Source organism: Myiozetetes cayanensis, unplaced genomic scaffold, assembly GCF_022539395.1.
Source record: "Myiozetetes cayanensis isolate MyiCay16 unplaced genomic scaffold, myiCay2020 scf17, whole genome shotgun sequence".
Classification (NCBI taxonomy): Eukaryota; Metazoa; Chordata; class Aves; order Passeriformes; family Tyrannidae; genus Myiozetetes; species Myiozetetes cayanensis.
Genome location: NW_026087378.1, coordinates 13,256,194 through 13,275,649, shown reverse-complemented (window position 1 = coordinate 13,275,649; position 19,456 = coordinate 13,256,194). Strand labels below are relative to the sequence as shown.

At 42.1% G+C, this 19,456-nt stretch overlaps 1 protein-coding gene across 5 annotated transcripts in view; it reads right to left on the bottom strand.

The window, feature by feature from the left end:
* Positions 1–2,912: 2,912 nt before the first annotated feature.
* The window catches only part of LOC126638480 (core histone macro-H2A.1), a 40,396-nt gene continuing 23,852 nt past the window's right edge, over positions 2,913–19,456 (bottom strand). For 3 of the 5 annotated variants that reach the window (XM_050312415.1, XM_050312413.1, XM_050312414.1), the window contains exons 6-9: positions 15,901–16,000; positions 10,440–10,529; positions 7,262–7,436; positions 2,913–3,672 (exon numbers count right to left, since the gene is read on the bottom strand). In XM_050312415.1, the coding sequence (XP_050168372.1) occupies positions 3,507–3,672; positions 7,262–7,436; positions 10,440–10,529; positions 15,901–16,000 (531 nt within the window). In that variant the 3' untranslated portion in view covers positions 2,913–3,506. Of the gene's footprint in view, positions 3,673–7,261; positions 7,437–10,439; positions 10,530–14,315; positions 14,407–15,900; positions 16,001–19,456 lie in introns of all 5 variants that reach the window. The other 2 variants (XM_050312418.1, XM_050312417.1) reach the window with 1 other exon arrangement.

The following is a 19,456-nucleotide window of genomic DNA, read 5'->3' as shown; positions in this document are numbered from 1 at the left end:
CTCTCCTATCTAGCTATTACCACCTAACTTTTTAAAATTTTCATATTATCCTTGTGATTTTATGTTGATGCTGCTCCTAATGAGCCTTTGAATGACACTGCACAACTGTGATTAAATCCTGTACATGGAAGCACTTTTGGTGGCAAACCTCTGGAGATCAGATGTTCTGATGTTGTCCCAGTGCTGTGTTCGTTACCTGCTGCACATGCTTCTGCAATCCTGTGGTTAAGAGGGATGTTCAGGCAACAATGGGCAGCAGAGGAGAGAAATCATGCAGTAGATGATCAGAGTGCTAATTAGTCTGTGGGAAGCTAATTAGTCTGTGGGAAGCATGATCAGTGCAGGAGCAACTGATTGTGGGCTCAGAAAGTATCATCCTGTGTGTTTGGCAGCTGATGTCTGAGGTTATAACCCCACTTACAGGTGTTTCTTTGGAAATGTGCATGTATTAAGTGGAAATCCAACACAACCTGGAAATAACCAGCTGGATGGAGCATGGTGAGGAAGGCCAGCACCCTCAGCTGATGTCAGGCCACTTTGGAAGGTGCTGCAGAATGTTGGCGTGTCCTAATGGGCAGAAAACAACGGGACCTCTCCCCAGCAGGGCTGCCTTTCCCCAGGGGATGAGTTTGGGTGTGGCTGAGGTGTGAGGATGGACACTGCCTTCAGGGCAGGGGTGTGGAGGAGACAGTGAGTTCTTGGATGAACTCAGTACCCACAGGTGACCAGCACAGTCCACAAGGCAGCACAGAAGAACCCTGGTGGGGAGGGACCATGTTTAGTACCCTGGGAGCCACAGGAGAGCTCAGTTTTCAGATGGCTTGAGTTATTAATCTAAAATGAGATTATTTTAAAAAACAGATCCATAACTTATTAAAAAATTAGAACTTTTCCATCTGTGGCCTTCCCAAAGTGGGATCACTCTTATTTATTTTTCACAAGTGGAGCTTGCATGTTGGGCTCTAACAAGCAAAATGCCAGGGAGATTCCCAAAGGAATGCTGTCCCACAGCACACACTTTAGCAGGAACTTCTGTTTTTCATGTTCTATTGTGTAACCTGCCATGTTACTTTTTAGGTTCTTGACTATATGCCATAATCTACTTGGGCCACCTGAGTTCAAGCTTGTTCTGGGATCTCTGGCTCTCCTGACAGAACCTGCTGGATTTTGGGACCTCTGAGCAGTGGGAAAGGTGGGAGAACACCAGCAGTGAGGCAGAGCCATGGCAGGGACTGGGACACTCCTGCAGGCACTCACCTTGCCCCAGGTGAGGTGAGGACAAGCAGTGTGGTGGTTCAAACCATTCTGGGCTTGTATTTTCTCACAAAAGGACCAGAATCCCAGTAACCACAATGGCCCATCACAGGGGATCCCCATGAAAGCAGCTGAGCTATTTATGGAGCAGCAGCTGAACAAGCAGATGAGATGTGAGGCCAGGAGAAGCAAGTCCATGTGATTTGAATTACAATAGTTTGCTTTGGGATTTTCTAGCTGAAGGACAAAAGTTGGCCCTCCCAGCATGGTGTTAGAGTGTAAGGGATCTACTGAATGCCATTGGAGGCTGTACTTTTTAACTACTTAGAAAATCCCTGTGGAAAAAACACTTCTCCTGTGGACATTCATGTGTTGAGACTTTAAAAAAAGGTGAGAATTTATACAGTATAGTAAATTGTACAGTGCAAAGAGCCCAGGAAGCTGCAATCTGTACACTCTGTGATGTGCACTTTCCTTCTGTGTTAAAAATCCCCTTGTGCTGAAAAAAATTAGGACCCTTCTCACACCAAGTGTTCCCTCACCCATGATTTTTTCTATTTTCCAATCCTTTTAGTGACATCTAGTGAAATCTGGGGAAAGTGCAGGTTCAGTTTTCTTTCACTCCACAGATCAATGCAACTGCAGTAACAGATGCTTCACAATTAAATACTGAAGTACTCTACCTTATTGCATTTACTGCCCCTTGAGCTGCTGCCTTTGAGGAATGCACCAAATGCATTTTGGCCATACTTTGTGTATTGAGGCACAAAATTAATTTACTCTTTGCTCCTTTTAACTTTGGCTATATATTTAGAATTACACTCTAATTTTATATTTTAAATGTTGGCTTCTGTTGTTGGTGCTGTTGCTCCTCTACACTTGAAGGCTCCAAGTATTTGGATTTCTACACTAAAACCCCAAACTGCTGGAGGAGTTCAAGCCACACATTTTCAATGTTTAGTATTCCTGAGCCTACTGAAAAGTCAGTCAGATTTGGTCCACTCATTCCTTGCTCCGGATCAACCCAGAGAGGGTGTGAAATACTCTTTTAATCTGCAAATGAAGTTTTCAACAGAGATGGAAAACGTATGTCCACTACCTAGAAAGCAGCTAAAACTTCAAAGGAAGAGCTGTCTCCCTCAGAGCAGCATCCACATGCAACAGCTTTTAAAAGTGGAACCTCTTTTCTTCTCAGAGTACAAACCCAAGTGGCTTCCATAAAGGTTTATGCTGGTATGGATTTCAGCTGTGCAAAGGATATGGCCACCGATACAAACAGGGCTCATAAATATTTGGAAGAAATACAAAATGGCTTCAAACAGGCCAATATTAAACGACTGGAACTAGTTCAAAAAAAAATCCTAGGCCTTGCTTGATCTAAAAGGCTTTAACCTCCCAAAGTGAAGAGGCAATTAGGGCACGTTCTGAACAGGAGGATCTGAAGCAGTAACTGGGAAGTCTGAACACTGTAGAAAAAACCCAGCTGTGAGTGTCACTGAGCACACCCAGATCCAGCCAGCACAGGGAAGAGCCTCAGCATCAACAAATTTCCAGGTCACTGTTTGTGATCTGCTCTCACCCCTCTCAGAGGTCACTTTTCAGAACTTACTTAGAAAATGAAGTCTTCAGGGAAAAATTAATCCAAGTGCAGCAAGAGCAACAGTTCAAACATTTTACTAAATCGATTCACACAGTTTCAAAATTGTAAATATAATTAAGGACAACAGGGTTTCTGTATTTTTTTTTTCTTCTTCCAGATTCATCATTAAGACAATAAACAAACACAAATTAGGTTTATAGCATCTGTTCTTTTAAAAAATGAAAGGAACGCCACTCGATGTATTGATAAAGCACCACAACACAGTTACAAAATAGGGTTGGCCTGTTTCTTTCACAAGTAAAAGACTACATACTCCTATAACAGCTTCCTGCTTGATCCATACTTCATTAAAATAAAACTATAAAATCTCCTAGATTACACTAAGTTCAGACGATGCCCGGGGTACAGTGCATTAACAGCAGTAATGCCAACTATCAGTGCCAACATAAAACAGTTTAGAAAGTAAAAACAAAACGAACGAACAAACAAACAAAAAATAAATCCCAAAACAAAACAACAAAAAAAATCCCCCCACCTTTATTCCCCCTAGATGAGCAAAATTTAAAATAAGGGATGCTCTGCTTCACAATGAGTTAAGGATGTGGGGAGGACGATGGGTGGAGGAGGGGGCTGGTACTGCAGCTTTTGGGGCTTAGTTGGCATCTAGTTTGGCCATTTCCTGCACGTAGATCCCTATACTCTCACTGTCGAAGAGCACGAAGTACACAGTCTTGATTGAAGAGGACATTGTTGACACAAAGTAGCTGGAGATGGCTTTCAGGATCAGCTGAGCAGCTGTTTGCTTTGGGAAGCCGTTTCTAGAAGGGGAGATAAAAAAAAAAAAAAAAAAAGATCATGACTTGCTGAACCAACCTTAACCTTTAAGGCTCCAGCTTTTCTCAGTGTGGACAGGCTGAATTAGAAGCTACAAACTTGTTTGTTTAGGCAAGGCTTAAAATGTTCAAACAGAAGAAACACATTCCCAAAATACAGCCACCCACATGAATGGGTTGAACCTTATGATACCTGATGGGTCAATTATTCCCGTTTAACAGACAAGTAAAACAAGAGCCTGATGTGTTCAGGAAAGCAGTGCAGATGTTGGAGCTGCAGAGTTAAACCTGTACTGAAAGCAAGGCAACCAATAAAGAAAAATAAGAAGGGACAGCCAGCTTGACATAGAAAATGAAACACGGAAAGACCCAACGTTCTTACCATTATTAATGGTTAATTAAGCACAAGATTAAGTTACTTGTACGGCCCTGCTGCAGATTGAAAAGAAAGACAGAACGAGATTTTATTTTTATTTAACAGTTTTTATTTTATTTTTATTTAACAGCCTTTGCCTGAAAGTTTCATCTAATGTTTAAAACAGGTCAAGCACAAGTAGGATGGTCTGAGCAAAGCCGTGACCCGAACTGTGAGTTTTTTATAGGTCATGGCAGACTGCTGAAATTACACCTGGTAACCTGGCCTGAGCTTTGCTGCTGTTACACCTGAGCACTGCTCACCCAGGCCATGGCCAAACTGTGAGCCCTCCCCCAGCCTCGGGGACATGTGCTGCAGGAACCAGGCTGAGGGGGATGGGACAAGAGCACCCTTAGGAGTAGCACCCAAAAAGAATGTGAAAGAGCCTGCTGAACATCACCTGGTTCCTCGGCAGGCACTTCCAGATGTGTGATAGTCAATGCTCCCCATTATAAACTGTGTACTGTTGATACTACAAATAATTTGCAGATCACACAGATGGCTGAGTTCCTCAGAGTTTCCTCAGCAGTTCAAAGAACCTGGGCTAAATTCTGCTCTGGCACTAAAAGGTGAACATCACTCAGCACTTGCTCACTGAATCACCACACTGATCAAAAAACAGTGTTGGACTGTCATTCTGTGCTGCAACACACAAAATGAGAAGGGCAGCTGCCTGTGTCATGGCCCACTTACTGCACATTGCCTTACCAGCAAATACTCTCTGAGAGCAGTTCTGTGGCAGTCCTGCCTGCAATGGGACATTATACATGCTGCCTGAAGATAATGCTTGTGCTGTTTCAAAAACGATGGCACAAAACAGCTCACGCTGCTTTCTCTTTTCTGAAAATGCCCCATTTCTTCTTCTGTTGAAGAGGAAAAATAGAAGAGGACAAAGCATTGTGGAAAAAAACCCCTTTGTGCTCTTCCAAAGCCAAATGAGCTGGTCAGGGAGAATCAGCTGTGTGACAAGTTAATCAACTGAGAGCAGTTCTGACATAGGAGCTGCTTCCTCCTGTCAGCTTACACAAAGACACAGACTCAGCAGCCTGCACACCTGAGCACTTGCAGGTCTCTTATCAATGCATAAAAAACCCAGCATACACTGAAGAGATCTTTCAGGAGTTTTGCTCCTGAGCAGAGACTGTGATGCAGCATCAAAGTCAGAGTATAAACTGACAGTACATTGCTCAGGACCCCTCTCCCAAAAGAAAGGGGACAGAAGAATCAGCAGAAAGGTGCTGGCCTGATGGCCACGTGTGGGCTGCAAGCAACAGAAGCCCCTTGCATCGCTCTGCTGGCCTGAGTTAAACCCCTGTGAAAAGGCAGTTTGAGAACTTCAGCCAAACCAGTGTCGATTCCAATCAAAGTCAGAGCCTCAGAATGAAATCCCTACCCCAAGGATGACTTCATGTCCAATCCCTAACTCTCCTTTCCCTTTTCTCCTGATGGCCCAACCAGACTGAACTCCAGGCTACCCCTGAACAGCACCCAAGTTGTGCTTTCCACAAGTTGGCTGTAGCTGAGCATCTGGCCCAGTGAATGCTATTTTATTTCCCCCTGTGATTTATTTGAACTGCCCTCATGTAATCCCATTCCTCAACTATAAAAGAGAATGAAACTGTTTATGTGGGTTTATTGGGTGATGTCTGCTTGACAGATGTCTGTACTACAACAGCTGCATACATTTGGTGTCTTTGGCATTTGCTATCTTTTAAAGCTTTACTTTTTTTTTTTTTAATGCTTTAGACTTCATAAAAACAAGTAGAGAGTATTGTCAGAATATAGTCTGCTCCCTCCAAAATTAATTTATGCTTGAGTATCTCTAATTAAGAGAAAGAAGGGAAAATACATAGCCTCATTTATTACTCAAGGCCTTTTGATTCCTCTCCATCTTTTAAAAGCACCACTTCAACTGGCTCGAGTGAGAATGACGTGCACAAACCAGGCTGAGAGCTCCCCACAGATCCTGCCTGTCAGTACCCAGATTTCATAACAGAATGGGAATCTGCTGATTTTATTCAAGGTTTCATCATCTCCCAGTACCAATCACCTCCTTCACAACAAGGGCTGGGAATGGCTCCTTGCTGGGAGCTATCCAGGAAAGAAGGGGCTCTGTGGAAGATACTTCACACAGTCTCACTTCTGCCTCACCAATTCCACAGTTCCCCTGCAGCCCATGGAGGGAGTTTCTCCCAAGGAGTGATTCAGAGCTTCCCAGTGTCCTGACCAGCCTGTGACCCTGACAGCTAATTCACCAGCTTACTAGGAACCCTCTGCTATATTCCCCCCAAGTTATCTCCTTAAAATGACACCCATGCAAATCAACCTTAGCTGGAGATTTGTCTGACGCAAGTTTTTTAAATCTATTACCCTAATGAAACTTCTGTTTCTTCATTGCCATTCACCCAAAAGCTCAAATCCTGATTTCTGCTCTAGCCCACAGAATATGCAGGAATTCATCTACTGTTGCAACACAGCACAATAGGAAGAATATTCCTGCTGTACATCAGCCAACTCCTTTCATGGCACATTCAAGAGGGCCAGTTCAGGGCTAGAGACACAACTGTGTAATTCAGCCTGCACTGGGCCCTTGCTCTTCACACTGAGCCATCACCGAGGGCCAAGAGTTCCAAACCTCCCCCTGCACCCCAAACCCAAGAGCCTCAGATTAAAGGTGCAGTCAGTCCATATTCAGACCTTTAAGAACACTTAATCCAACTTTCAAAGGCACTGAGCACACTGTACAAAGCCAGAGGACTTGAACTTTAGGCTTTGTTTTTCAAAGACCTTGGCAAAGGTTTTAAGGGTCTTTTTAGAAATTATTTTAACTGAAATAGTCCCATGATGTAAACTGCATGGAATTCAGCTTATGGATTTTGAGTGAAAGCTTGAAGTGACTCTGCAGATCCTAAGAATCAAGGCACTTCAGGTTTGCTCCTCAAACAAACACTAAGCCATGTCTTTGGCCATCCTAAAGACACAAAGACATTTCTTCATGTCCTCTTCCACATTCCCAGTTTATATGAAGAAATCAGTTTAGGGAACTGATTTAAAGAAGAAAACAATCAGCATTGTTGCAATGGGTTTTGTACACAGGAAGGGACTGGAACATGGGATGGCACTCAGGGAGTGTGACCTGTTTGGCCCCAACAGCCTTACCTGCCACTGCCAATGGAAGGGAACGCGATTGATTTCAGCTTCTTTTCATCAGCCAGGGCCAAGCAGTTCTTCACTGTCTTTTCCAGCAGCTCCTCACATTTGTCTGAGCCCCAGCCTGGGCTGTTACAGTGGATCACAAACTTTGCAGGCAGTCCATGGCCAGCACTGACAACAGCTAAGGAGAATCGAAAGTGAAACGTTATTGCTTTCCTCTCCTCAGGATTAAAGGAGTGCACATGTGATTAAAACAGCAAACAATCAACAGACATTCCCTTAGCCCCCCGTGAATGTTCAGGATTACAAATCACACAGCCTTAAAAAATACAACATCATTACAGAGAATTTGTATTTTCCATTTCCAGCTGCACTTTGCTGTGATAATTTATGATTCATAGTTATGATAGAGCTTATTTTAGAGAGAGCAAGAATTCAGGGCTGCCATGGAAGAAAACACATTTATACTGGGGATTGTCTGAGGAAAAGGGCAGTATCTGTCAGGATGTTAACCTGGTCAAGGGATGATCTTGCTTTGGTTTGGTTTACCCCAGGATATATCAGGATGGTGGACAGGCACATGGAGTTATGACTTGGGTGACCTTCAGCTGGTAAATGCATAGATTGTTCAGCTCACTTCTAATCACCCCACAGCCCAAACTGGAGCAGTTCAGAGCTACCAGCGCTCTGCAAACCCCTAAGGCAGGCTGGAAAAGAGGTGAATTAAGACTTTGGCTTTATTTCCACCTTTGTTTCTGAGCAACTGTAATGAAGACATTTTGTGTGATTTCAAGACTTTGGGCCTGGCCTTATTTGAGCTTTTTTTGTGTGGAGGGGTCATCCAAGACCACTGGAACAATGCTGGGTTTAGTTTTGGAGTCTCCCTCTTTCATCACATTCTTGACAGACTGTTGGAGAGATCTGCAATGTTTGATTCACACTGTTCATGTACCAACAGGCCAGGCCTTCTATCTGCCCTGAAATGAAGGATTTTTACTGCAAATAAAAAGTTGTAGCTTGGGTTTGTCAAAAAAAAAAAAAAATAAAACAAAAGAAAAAGGAGGGGAGGAAGGAGAAAACCACCCTAACAGCAAGCTGAGGGCAGAAAAACATCCAGCTGAAATCTCACAGAGGGAACCTTCCCAAAGAGTCAGCCCCTAAAATACCCCACAAAAGGGTAAATAGAAAATGGCAGCTTATGTCTTCAAAAAAACCCATAATAAAAATACCAACAAGTTAAAAAAAAAAAAAAAAAAATTAAAGAATCAGCTTTGCAAAGGTCTGAAAGGCTCCACGCCATTCTGGAATGTTTATGAGGCATTTTGTTATTTAAGCATAGTAGAAATAACTCTTGGCACATGATCACCACATATGGATACTATCCCATGGCTGCTGCAGGAAAAGAGAAAATAGACTTTGTCATATGGCATCCTGACCAGGGGTTAACCAGAACATTCTGAAGGACAATGGAAGCACAAGCATTTATGTTCTTATGGGTTTGCAGTCCCAACATGTTGAATAGCCTCAGTGTTAGGCAATGTTAATTTGTCATAATGTGCAACTGAAGTGTTGGCAGATTCAGAATACATCATAAATCCAAGAAAAATCTATTAAAAGCAGCTGACATATCTCTAGTCAGATGTGAAATGTGGCTATCATCTTCATCCTGAAAGAACAGAACACTGGATTGATACACATCACCAGCTTTAATATTTCTCAGGGATTGTTTTCTGGGGTGGTCATTAATTAACTCATTAGGATTCTGATGAGGACAACTGTTCATTACCAGGAGCAGCTGTCCCTTACTTCACATGCAAATGCTCTGGAAGGAGAAGTAAAAAACAGAAAGTGAACCATGGGCACGTTCTGTGCCAGTTACCACGTAGGGATCCTGGTTATTGGCAGATTAAAGGAATAGCCCCATAACTGAGAAATCTGAAAACTGGATAACCACAGGATTGAGAAACTGATGGGCATCAATTCTGCTCTAGAGTCCTCCAACAATTCCCTACCAGCCAGTTTTTCCCAGTGCAACACAGAGCTCCCTGGGGGAAGACTGGAAAAGCAGCCCCCAGGTCTGAGGGATGCACTGATGCCTGAGAAAAATAAACTTTGCTTTCCAACTTGCCACCTATTTGGAGCAGTTTGGTCTGGACTAGTGAGTAATATTATAGAGAACTTTTTTTTAAAAATCCCCAAAACTAAGTAAACGATTCTACATATTTTTTGCAGAACAAAAATTCCAACAAAAACTTATTAAAATTTTTTAAAAGTAAGGGAAAAAAACCCCCAAAGTATTAAGCAGCAGAAGTAAACAGTTGTAATTTTTCCTGTCAGAGCTGAATTCTTACATCTCCCCTTCGGCTGTAGTTAGGATTCGTTTACAAAACTGCACACACTGTATTTATTTTTATAGCATAAACACAGATGGCAGAATCAGCCTTCTATATGAACAACATGGATCAGCAATTTCACAGATGGTGTAAAATTATATATTGCCATTATCAAACTTTATTACTCATAGAGTAGATTTTGCTCCGATATTACATAAATTTTGATAACTAGGCATCAAAAAGTCGTAAGCTTTTACAGTGATGATTTTGGCACTGACTGAACCAAGTACCCAAGCAGATGCTGAACTTTAAGCACGCACTTAAGTTCAGTGAAAGTCAGAGGCACTTCAGCAAAGCAGATGTTTTAACAGGGTTGGGCTCAAAAATAAGCATCTCATTAATTGCTTTTCTGAACTGTGCCCTTAATGAGCAACATTCACTGTGTGTGCACGTACCTGTGAACAGCTTTTACTTGCAGCATTACATCACTGCCCACATGCCCTGGTAAAGGTTGTTTATGATGCAACGTGTGTATGTGGAGAACACAAATAGCATGTAAGCCATAAAAGCTGCCTCAGACAGCAGGAGCTCAGAGCTGGTGTAGAAGGAGCTTGGCTGTGTGAGCCAGAGTGGTGAAGGTCTGGGTTTGGGTTCAGGTTTGGGTTCAGATCTAGGTTTGGGTTCAGGTTTGGGTTTGGGTTCAGGTCTAGGTTTGGGGTTGGGTTCAGGTTTGGGGTTGGGTTCAGGTCTAGGTTTGGGGTTGGGTTCAGGTCTAGGTTTGGGGTTGGGTTCAGGTCTAAGTTTGGGTTCAGGTCTAGGTTTGGGGTTGGGTTCCCGGACCGCAGCCTCACCTCCAGCAATGTCCAAGGGCCCGTTCTTTTTGCGGAGCTCAATGACAGCTTCCACAAATTCCTTCCCGCCTTTCTTTTCCAAAGTGCTCCCTGAACAGAGAATTGATAGTTTACTCCTCTCATCTCAGCTTTCCACAGCAGACATGTTACTCATCATTATTTTTTATTACATCACTCTAGAGTTTTCTGCCCAAACTTTTTTTTTTTTTGTTTTTTTTTGGGGACTGCAAAGTAAGATCTAAACCTTTTGGGACTTGAGAATTAGCTAATCATTAAAAACAACAACAACAGAAAGAAAAAAAACCAAAAAGACAACCCTATCAACCCCAAAACCTCACACTGGTATCCCTTGCTAACATTTTCAGACTTGATTTTACTGTCAAAACATCGGACACGACATCCCTACCTCCTTCCTGATCACGAGCATCTCCCAGTGTGCAATGTTCCAGAGGAATGTGCTAGCTCAGGAGTGGTTGAAGCTTCCTAACTCCTTCCCCTAGGATTCATTTCCCCTCTTCTCTTACAAATTGCTTTAAAGAGCCATTTGCCACAATAAGAATTTGAAACTCACCTGATCTTGGTCCCTGACCCCAACAGGTGGCCCCAGGAATGAAACAGTCTCGTGAGTGCAGCGGGCTGCTTTACTTGGTAACTGCCCAGCTTGTTGAGCCACCTTTAACCAAGAGGAAGAGCCTCAGAAATCAGGAGAATCTCTAAGGAACATATTCCTCCAATGAACTTCTCTAACTGCAGCTAAGGAGCTGGACAAAGTCATTCTGGGAGGAGGAGAGCTGTGCAGCGTTTCAGGGCAACCCAAAGGTATGCTGTTTACAAAGGCAGTCCATCACTAAATGGTTTAGATCTTATTTTGCAGCTCTAGTTTTAAATATTAATATTTAAAAAAACCCACAACAGCCCAAGAAAGCGTTTTCCTAACTACATAAGCATCCCACGTAATTTTGCACTGTGCATATTAATTATAAAGGTAGATAAGTACAAGCAGTGATATCATAAAGGCTCTGATTTGAGATATTGCTTTGAAAACTGATTTCCAAAAATTCAGAACTAGGATCTCTAAAGATCTAGACATTTATTTGGTGACACCCCTTACTTTCACTGATGAAGAAAGAAAAAAATGCATTTTCTGATGGAAGTGCACATACTGTATGCTCAAGGAAGCAGAGCCCCTCCTCCAAGATTCAAGTTACTACATTGGGTGATGGCTCTAAGAACTAAGATGCTTTTTATTGTGCTAAATTTCTTCCAAACTGAAGACCAAAAGTTGAAAACAATGCATTTGTTTTCCATTCAAAAACTGACTCTGTGACCCTGCCTCTATTTTTCCAGTTGGAGTTTTATTGCTTTTGGGGCACAAAAGCTGAGGACAATTACAAAATGCTTGCCTTTTCTTTGGCTTTTTCATCATCAGTTCACAACAGGGTTTGCCAAAAGCTGGACTGCAAGGTCAGACTGTGTAGGTCAGAGTGTATTTTCCTCTTTGTGCTCATTTAAGCTCTTTTATATAAACACCTCAGCCAAAGTACTTATTCAGCCCAACTCCTCACCAGGGATTTTCTGAGACTTTGAGTTACCAATCCCAGTGCAAGTGAGTGGAAGGACCATCTTAAAATCTCTTTGAGAAGACAGCAATGGCTTTACTTGTAGCAGCAAGGTGTCTCAGGAGAGGGCTGGGACAGGAGATCCACAGCAGCACTGAGGGTTGGAAGCCCCCTGCCCCTCAAAGGCAGAGACAGATCCCCCTGCCCTTTGCTGAGCCCATCAGGGCATGGGGCTGAGCCCAGGGTCTTGTAAAACCCCACCAATGGAGAAGGGATGGGGAGGGAATGAAACAGCCTTCCATTCCAGTTCCACTCTTGCTGGATGTATTTCCATATCATTCCCATTGATATTTTTATATATATTCCAGTTATATTCCCCCTGAGTCCATGAACTCTGATCAATCCTAAACCCCATGACATTCATAATCCTTAATTTCTCCTGTTTCAAGGGGAAACATAATTAAGCCTTGTGCAGAACCAAGGAACAGCAAAGATCTATTAAGTAGGTCATTTCTTTGCCATTGCAAAGCTGTTGTACATTTAATGGAATTTAGCCTAGTTTGGTTTAATTCAATCCAGAAGGATCAAATTTCTCCCTTCTACTGGGAATTAATTTATAATTAAAAGCAATGAACAACCATGTCAGTTTATTTCTCTGAGCTCTCTTGCAGATCTGGTACAAAGAAGAGCAAAAGTAGGAATCAGTGAGATATTCTGCATTTATTCCTCAATTATGCTCTTCTTCTGATTAATAGTGAGGGTTTATATTGAAATCATACTTGAGATCTATGTTGTAAATTAGCTTAATCTGGGAAAGGACAGGCTGTATTTAACCATTTTCCACTACATTAGCAAGTTTCTTGATGGAAGTCTTGCTTCACAGCTTCAAGGTTAGTAGCTTATTTGCTCACAGGCATAAATATGTGTCACTCCCATGAGAAGAAGATCATTATCTCATGCTTTCCAAGCAGGCATTGGTATCAGTGTTGAAAACAGCGTTAGCAGAAATTCAGGCTCTAAAATTCTCAGGATAAGCCCCCAGTACATTTAAATTGTTAGGGAAAAAAAACCAACAAAAATAATAATAATAAAAAAAATAAATTTAGATGGGTAAAAGTTAATCACTGGAAGCTAAGCATTTGTGCACTTCTATTCTTTCTTACAGCAGTCAGAGGCAGCAGGAACCTACACTAAGGAATGAGCAGTCCAGCCTAGAGAGACAATTTTCTTTGCAGGGTAGCAAAGCATTTCCCTGTCACAGGGTAGGGGACAGGCACGTTGGCTAAATGGGTCTGACAGACTTTGCCAGCATATTCTTCAGGCACAGGCTATTTAACACTTTTATTTTAATGTCTCCACATATTATTTAGCCAGCCAAGCCACAGTGCTCCTGCTCAACGGGCCATCCAGAGCTACTTTTTCTCTGTGTGTGACTCAGGAAGCAGCTCCTTCAGGAAAAGCAGGGGGTGTAGGACACGCCAGCCCTGCAGCAGGACACGTGTCCTCCCAAGCCAGTACTGAACTAGGGCCTTGGGTGTGCAGGGAGCCCATTCACATGGTGATGCTGAGGTTAAGATGAGATGCAGAACAGAGGCTGGGATCAGCTCACTCTGATGCTTCTGCATCCAGCCCAAACTGCCATTTGCCTTCTCAAGTTACCAAGGCAGTTCAGTGAGAGCATTGCTACCCTTTGACCAAATCCTTCCAAACTCTGCATGCAGAGAGGGTACCACTTAGAGAAGAGCTGCTCAGGGGGCAGTTGGGATGGCTGAATTAAGAGGTCTGTCACGCTCTCTATGGTGCCTTCTCTCAGCACTGCGCCTCAGATGACCGACCACCTGAAAAACGTGTCACATCACCGTGGGCTTGTGGGCCACTGAGCAGGGCTGGGAAGGTCCCGGGACCATCAGGTGGATTGTTAAGAGTTCATAAATACAGACAGGCCGGATCCAGCATGTGAATCCAGATGGGAACATCTGAAACGTGGCACGGGGGAGGGTGTCCTGCAACTGGTTAGAAATCTAAAGATCCCAGGCATTCACCACGTCAGGCCAACAACGTGGCAGCTCCTTTGCCCTGCACGGAACGAACCGTTCCCGCACTGCCAATTTTGGCGCTGCGTTCTGTCGGTGCTGCTGAAGGCCTGGCTGGGTGATAAAATGCCTACTGGGTTTGCAATTCCTCCCTCCTTTCTCTGATCAGTCAGGACTGCTGGAAGTGAGAAACGAATGCAGATCTGCATAGCTACACCAAGCTCGTGGCTGCTGATCGACCATGCACACACAAACAAACTCGGCAGCGCTGAACTTGCCATTACCTACTTCACCACCGGTGTAGAAGTCAGAGTTTGTCGGGTGAACGACAGCATCACTGTCGATCGTGGCAATGTCAGCCTGTACAACTTGCAACTACAACAGGTAAACAGATGGATATCAACCACGTTGGACAGAGACCCAGCACAGGCTCTACATTTACACATGTACCAACGTCCATTATTTTCCTACCTTCACATCTCCAAACCTTGCGCCAAAATGCTGAGTTGTGTGTGCAGGTGTGTGTAGAGAAAGGGGTGTAGGGAGACAGGAGGAGGAATATTGAGTATGACATGATCAAATAAATGTTAAAATGACAAGTCAGAGCAATCACATGAGATCATTTCCAAAGTTTTAAAATCAGCTAATGCCCCATTGCACTTTGCAGAAACCTAGAACAACCAGTTCCCCACAGAGCATGACATTAAAATATGGAATCTGTTTAAAAAAAGAAATTCAGGATCATCAAGCCAAACAAAATAATTAGTTTCTCCATTTCGTCAGCATCAATAAGCTGACAGGCACTAATCTTGACGTGGAAAGCAATTCATCATTTTGTTTCTGCAAATGCCAGTCTCTTTCACCCAGAGGAAACCTTGTATTTGCAGCCAGGGCTGTTACTGAATTTGCTTTAAAAAATACAAGGGATTGTTCTTATAGTTTAAAGGTAAGGCATACTTTGTAATTATGTGTTGGAATGGCTGAGACACTTGTAAAGATATACACATTTTTGAGAAAGGCTGATTTAAAAATTAGCCTTCCTAAATCTTTTTTTTTTTATTAAGTTACTTTTGTACATTCCCACAGGAAATGTAGCAGGAGTAGAATTACGGGTTGTGTTCCATTAAGGAAGTTTAAAACAAAGACAACAGTGTAATCAAATAAGAATATTCAATATTCAAATAAGAAGGGAATGCAGTACATAATGTTTGAAAGGTAATTTTTCTTTTGCTGAAGAACAAACTTCTGCTGAAGAAGGAATTTTTTGATTTCTTTTCAATCTGGAACAAGACAGAAGCTTTAAAAGCAATTCACCATCTATGGTAGTTCCCTGTTGGTACAATATCAGTATTTGTTTTCAGCTGAATGTGAATGACAGGGAGTAACTGAAGCATAATGGAAACATGATTTGATTGAATTAAACATGAAATCAAGGTAGAAAAGATCTGGGGACAGTTAATTATTTAATAATTCCTTTAAAAAAAATTTTAAGCCCACTCTAAGTATCAGGAAAAAAAACCCCCGAGATTGCAGGTAGAATGGAGAAACTGCTTATTTTGAAAACAACCTGACAAAAAAGTATTTTAGTCCTCAAAGTATCCAAATAAGAAACCCCCCAAAATAGCTAACAGTCACATATGATCATTATGGAAAAGAATTTAGAAGTTTTGTTTGAACTGAAATCAGCCTGAAGACAAGCCGTGGCTGTGAGTATTCGGATTCGGTGATAAGAGTATTTTGAATATATTTCTTCAACAAAGCGAGATTTGAATTTCTGCTCTTACTGAAGGTTTGAGGCGCTAGAGGGTAAATTCTGGGTTCCATAATTTCCATGTGACCGTTAGTTGTGTCAACCCATGCCCCATTTACCTAGGTCATCTTTAAGGTCAATGTCAGCATTGGTAGGATTGATAATGGCCTCCACCTCGAAGCCGGCTAAATTACTGATTTCACTGTGAATAAGGTTCAGCTGAAAAGAAAAGCATGAGGTGGGAAATAACAGGACAGCTGGGAAATCACAGAGAAGCTGCAGAAAAGTGAGCTTTGCAACACAGATGGAGATAGCATCACTGCAAACAAATATGCAAAATAAAAGGCAGGTCGTAAAGGAGGGGGTTTGGTCCCCAAAAAAACTCAAACGCAAGACTCAAACGCTGTTCACACAGGGAGGGCAGGAATGTACCTACTAACGAGCTCTGCTTTGGTTCTGTGCTCATCACTGGTTGGGATTGTTGTTATTATTATCTAGTACCTAAAGGGGGTTACAGGAAAGCTGGAAAGGCACTTTCCATGAGGGCATGGAGTGACTGGACAAGAGGGAATGGCCTCAAGCTGAAGGAGGGAAGGTTAAGATTTGATATTAGGGAGAAATTCTTCCCTGTGAGGGTGGGGAGGCCCTGGCACAGGTTGCCCAGAGAAGTTGTGGCTGTCCCTGAATCCCTGGAAGTGTCCAAGGTCAGGCTGGACAGGGCTTGGAGCAACCTGGGCTAGTGGAAGGTGTCTCTGCCCATGGCAGGGGAGGGTTGGAACGAGATTATCTTTAAGGTTCCTTCCAACCCAAACCATTCCGTGATTCTAATTTTGACATTAAAAGGAGGCCTTTCTTCCTCCTCCAAGTATAGATGAAGGACACCCTGAGCATTCCTTAAGCATCAATTACAGGAATGTGCTGAGACCATTCAGACTGGAATGGGATCAAAGCTGCTGCTCCTCCTTCCTTAAGCCAGCAAACAGGAGCCTATCTCTGAGGAAGCACACATTTGTCTCCAGCAATTCCTCCCCCCCAGCAAGGGGATGGGATTCTTTTTCTTTCCTTATCAGTGGTCAGCACGTTCTGTATTGCAGCACTTCAGTTCTCACTGCAGTCCTGCAGCCTTTGTGAGTGCCTGCTGAGGTACCATAAGCAGGCACATAATATTATGGGCTTATTCCTTCTAGGTTCTATTTTATTTGCTTTTGTCCCTTAGGGAAATAAGAGATTTTAACTCCACCCATCAACTCCTCTCCCTACACCCATGGATTTCTTTCTTGTTACAAAATCAGGAGGATTTCTCATGGGCACACAGTAAAGTGAGGAGGGTGGCACCGAGATCTAGAGATTAATTCACATCTGCACTAAAGGTTCTTAAAAGAACAGAAAAAATTAATGGAATTATTATATGGAAGTGCAGACTTTAACTTCTGGTAATATATTTTGAGCAAGACTTACAAACTATTATATGAAATAAGAAGTCAGTGAAAAAACTCAGACCGGCCACAGTGACAAAAGGATCCTGCTTTGTCATTCCAGTAAGGATGTTTTTGTTTAGGTTGTGACACTGCTTTGTAGCTCCTGTTGGGAAGTCTGATTTCACGTGCCCTAAGTTTACTACCATTAAAACTTAAAATACTTTAAAAGTTTTAAAATTTTCCAGATTCTTTCATTTAGGGAAAAAAATATTAATTCCAGCATGGTCTATGCTTGTACCTACATGTATTTAAAATGATTGTTTCAGGGGCTGATTAGGTGATACAGAAAGCAACTATGGAAGAGAAAGTTTATGCCAGTCCTGAAACCAGCTGTAGTTAAGCCAGGCTTGCCTTTTAATCCAAAGCCCTCAACCTCTGAAACATAACATACACCTTCAGGCATGGCACTTTATCTCATCAATAACTGCATTTTTTCTCCTGGTTTGTAACCCATGTTCTGTAAAGTTAACTCTTCAAACTGTAAAAAAAAAAAAATAAAAAAAAATTTCCATTTCATTCATGTGATTCCATGAATGGACCTTCTCTTTTTTTTAAAAACCTGCAATGTCATATAATTTGCATATGTTGCTTGAGTAAACAGTGTTCCCTCAAAATAGGGTGATTTTGACTAAAAATGAGTGTAATTCAGTGTTTTAAGTACGGGTCTGTTCGGGAATTTGTAATAAAATCTAAGGGAGCTTCCTTTCCAAATAGCTTGGAATCCTTTAATACTTCACACGTGGAGAGTTATTCATACTGGAGTTTGAGTCTTGAGTTTGACTACAAGCAACTGCTGTTTAAAAAAAAAAAAAAAAAAGTCAAATCAAATCAAACCGAAAATGTTAAAAGAAACTTCGTGAATTTTAAAATTAAAAAAAAACCAAACCAACAACAACAAAACACATGCACACACCAAAAGACTGTTTTGTGGAGATTTTAGGATGCTCCTAAGCATGTTTTGTTCATCCTGTAGATGTTCCTCTTTCATCCCTAATTCTGTGTTCTAGAGGTTCTTGCCCCAGATCCATTAGCTGTGGGACATTTTGGTTTTGGACCTTAAATCTAACCCTGAGCCCACCCATACATGGGATTTACATAATAAACAGCTGGTGATTAAACTTTCAATTTAACAGCCACAACAAGGTGCTTAAAAAGCTGCCCATCACTGATAGCATGAGTTGGCAGCTAATTATTACTTTACTAAATTCTGCATTTACTGCTCAATGCACTGTTAGACACCCAAGTGCCAGAACACAATTAAAAAATTAATCAGAATGAAATCCTCCAATGAGTAATTGCTGAATTTCACTACCAAGTAACATGAAGCATGTATCAGGCAGGAGAAGTGATCCCCTAAAGGGCCACTTTACAAATATAAATAGGCACAACTTGCATATCCATGTGCAACAAAGAATGGACGTAACTTTAGGTGGCATTTCAATTAAATGTTAGTTAGATAAAATGCAGGTGGCACTCAGCACATCCAGGGGTGTTTTCTGAGCCAAGCCTTGCATTTCTTACTTCAGATAAAATTACCTTCAAAGTCTTGGAAGTTTTTCTGGTATGAGTTTCATACTGAAAACTGAAGATGCCTGTTGAGGACCACAAGCTGAGGTCTCTTGCAAAGTGCAAACCCTAATGCTTGAGGTCTCACAACTCTGATCCTCTCAGGAAAAGCAAGCTAGTTAATGTGCCCAACACCACATTCCCACAGGGATGGCACTGGTGCAGTCATTTACATATTAACTAGGTTTTAATATTTAATTAATGCAGCACTAAGACACTTCTACAGGTAGAACTGAAGGGTTCTTTGCCTCTAAGAATTTCTACCTGAGTGTCAGCAGTTACCTTAAGGTTTAATGCAATAACAGGAATTTTAAAAACTGAACAATACCCATGTTTGCAACATTCTCATTTGTGTTTTTTGCTAATTAAATCTGGGGATACTAGAAGGATGAAGAGCTGCTCTTGCAAATAAATCCCTTCCCTTCTGCAAACATGAAGCCAAGAAGAAGATTTATCCCATTAAACACTCAGGAATGGGGTGATACCAAACCCAAGATTATCTTCTTCCCTCCCTGCCATCTAGCAAATGGCTTTCTGATGTAGCAGATAATGGTTTTGCAAACCACAGAGCCAGGCTGGAAGGATGTGACAGGAGGTCTGAAAGACCCTGACTGACTGATCTCAGCAGCAA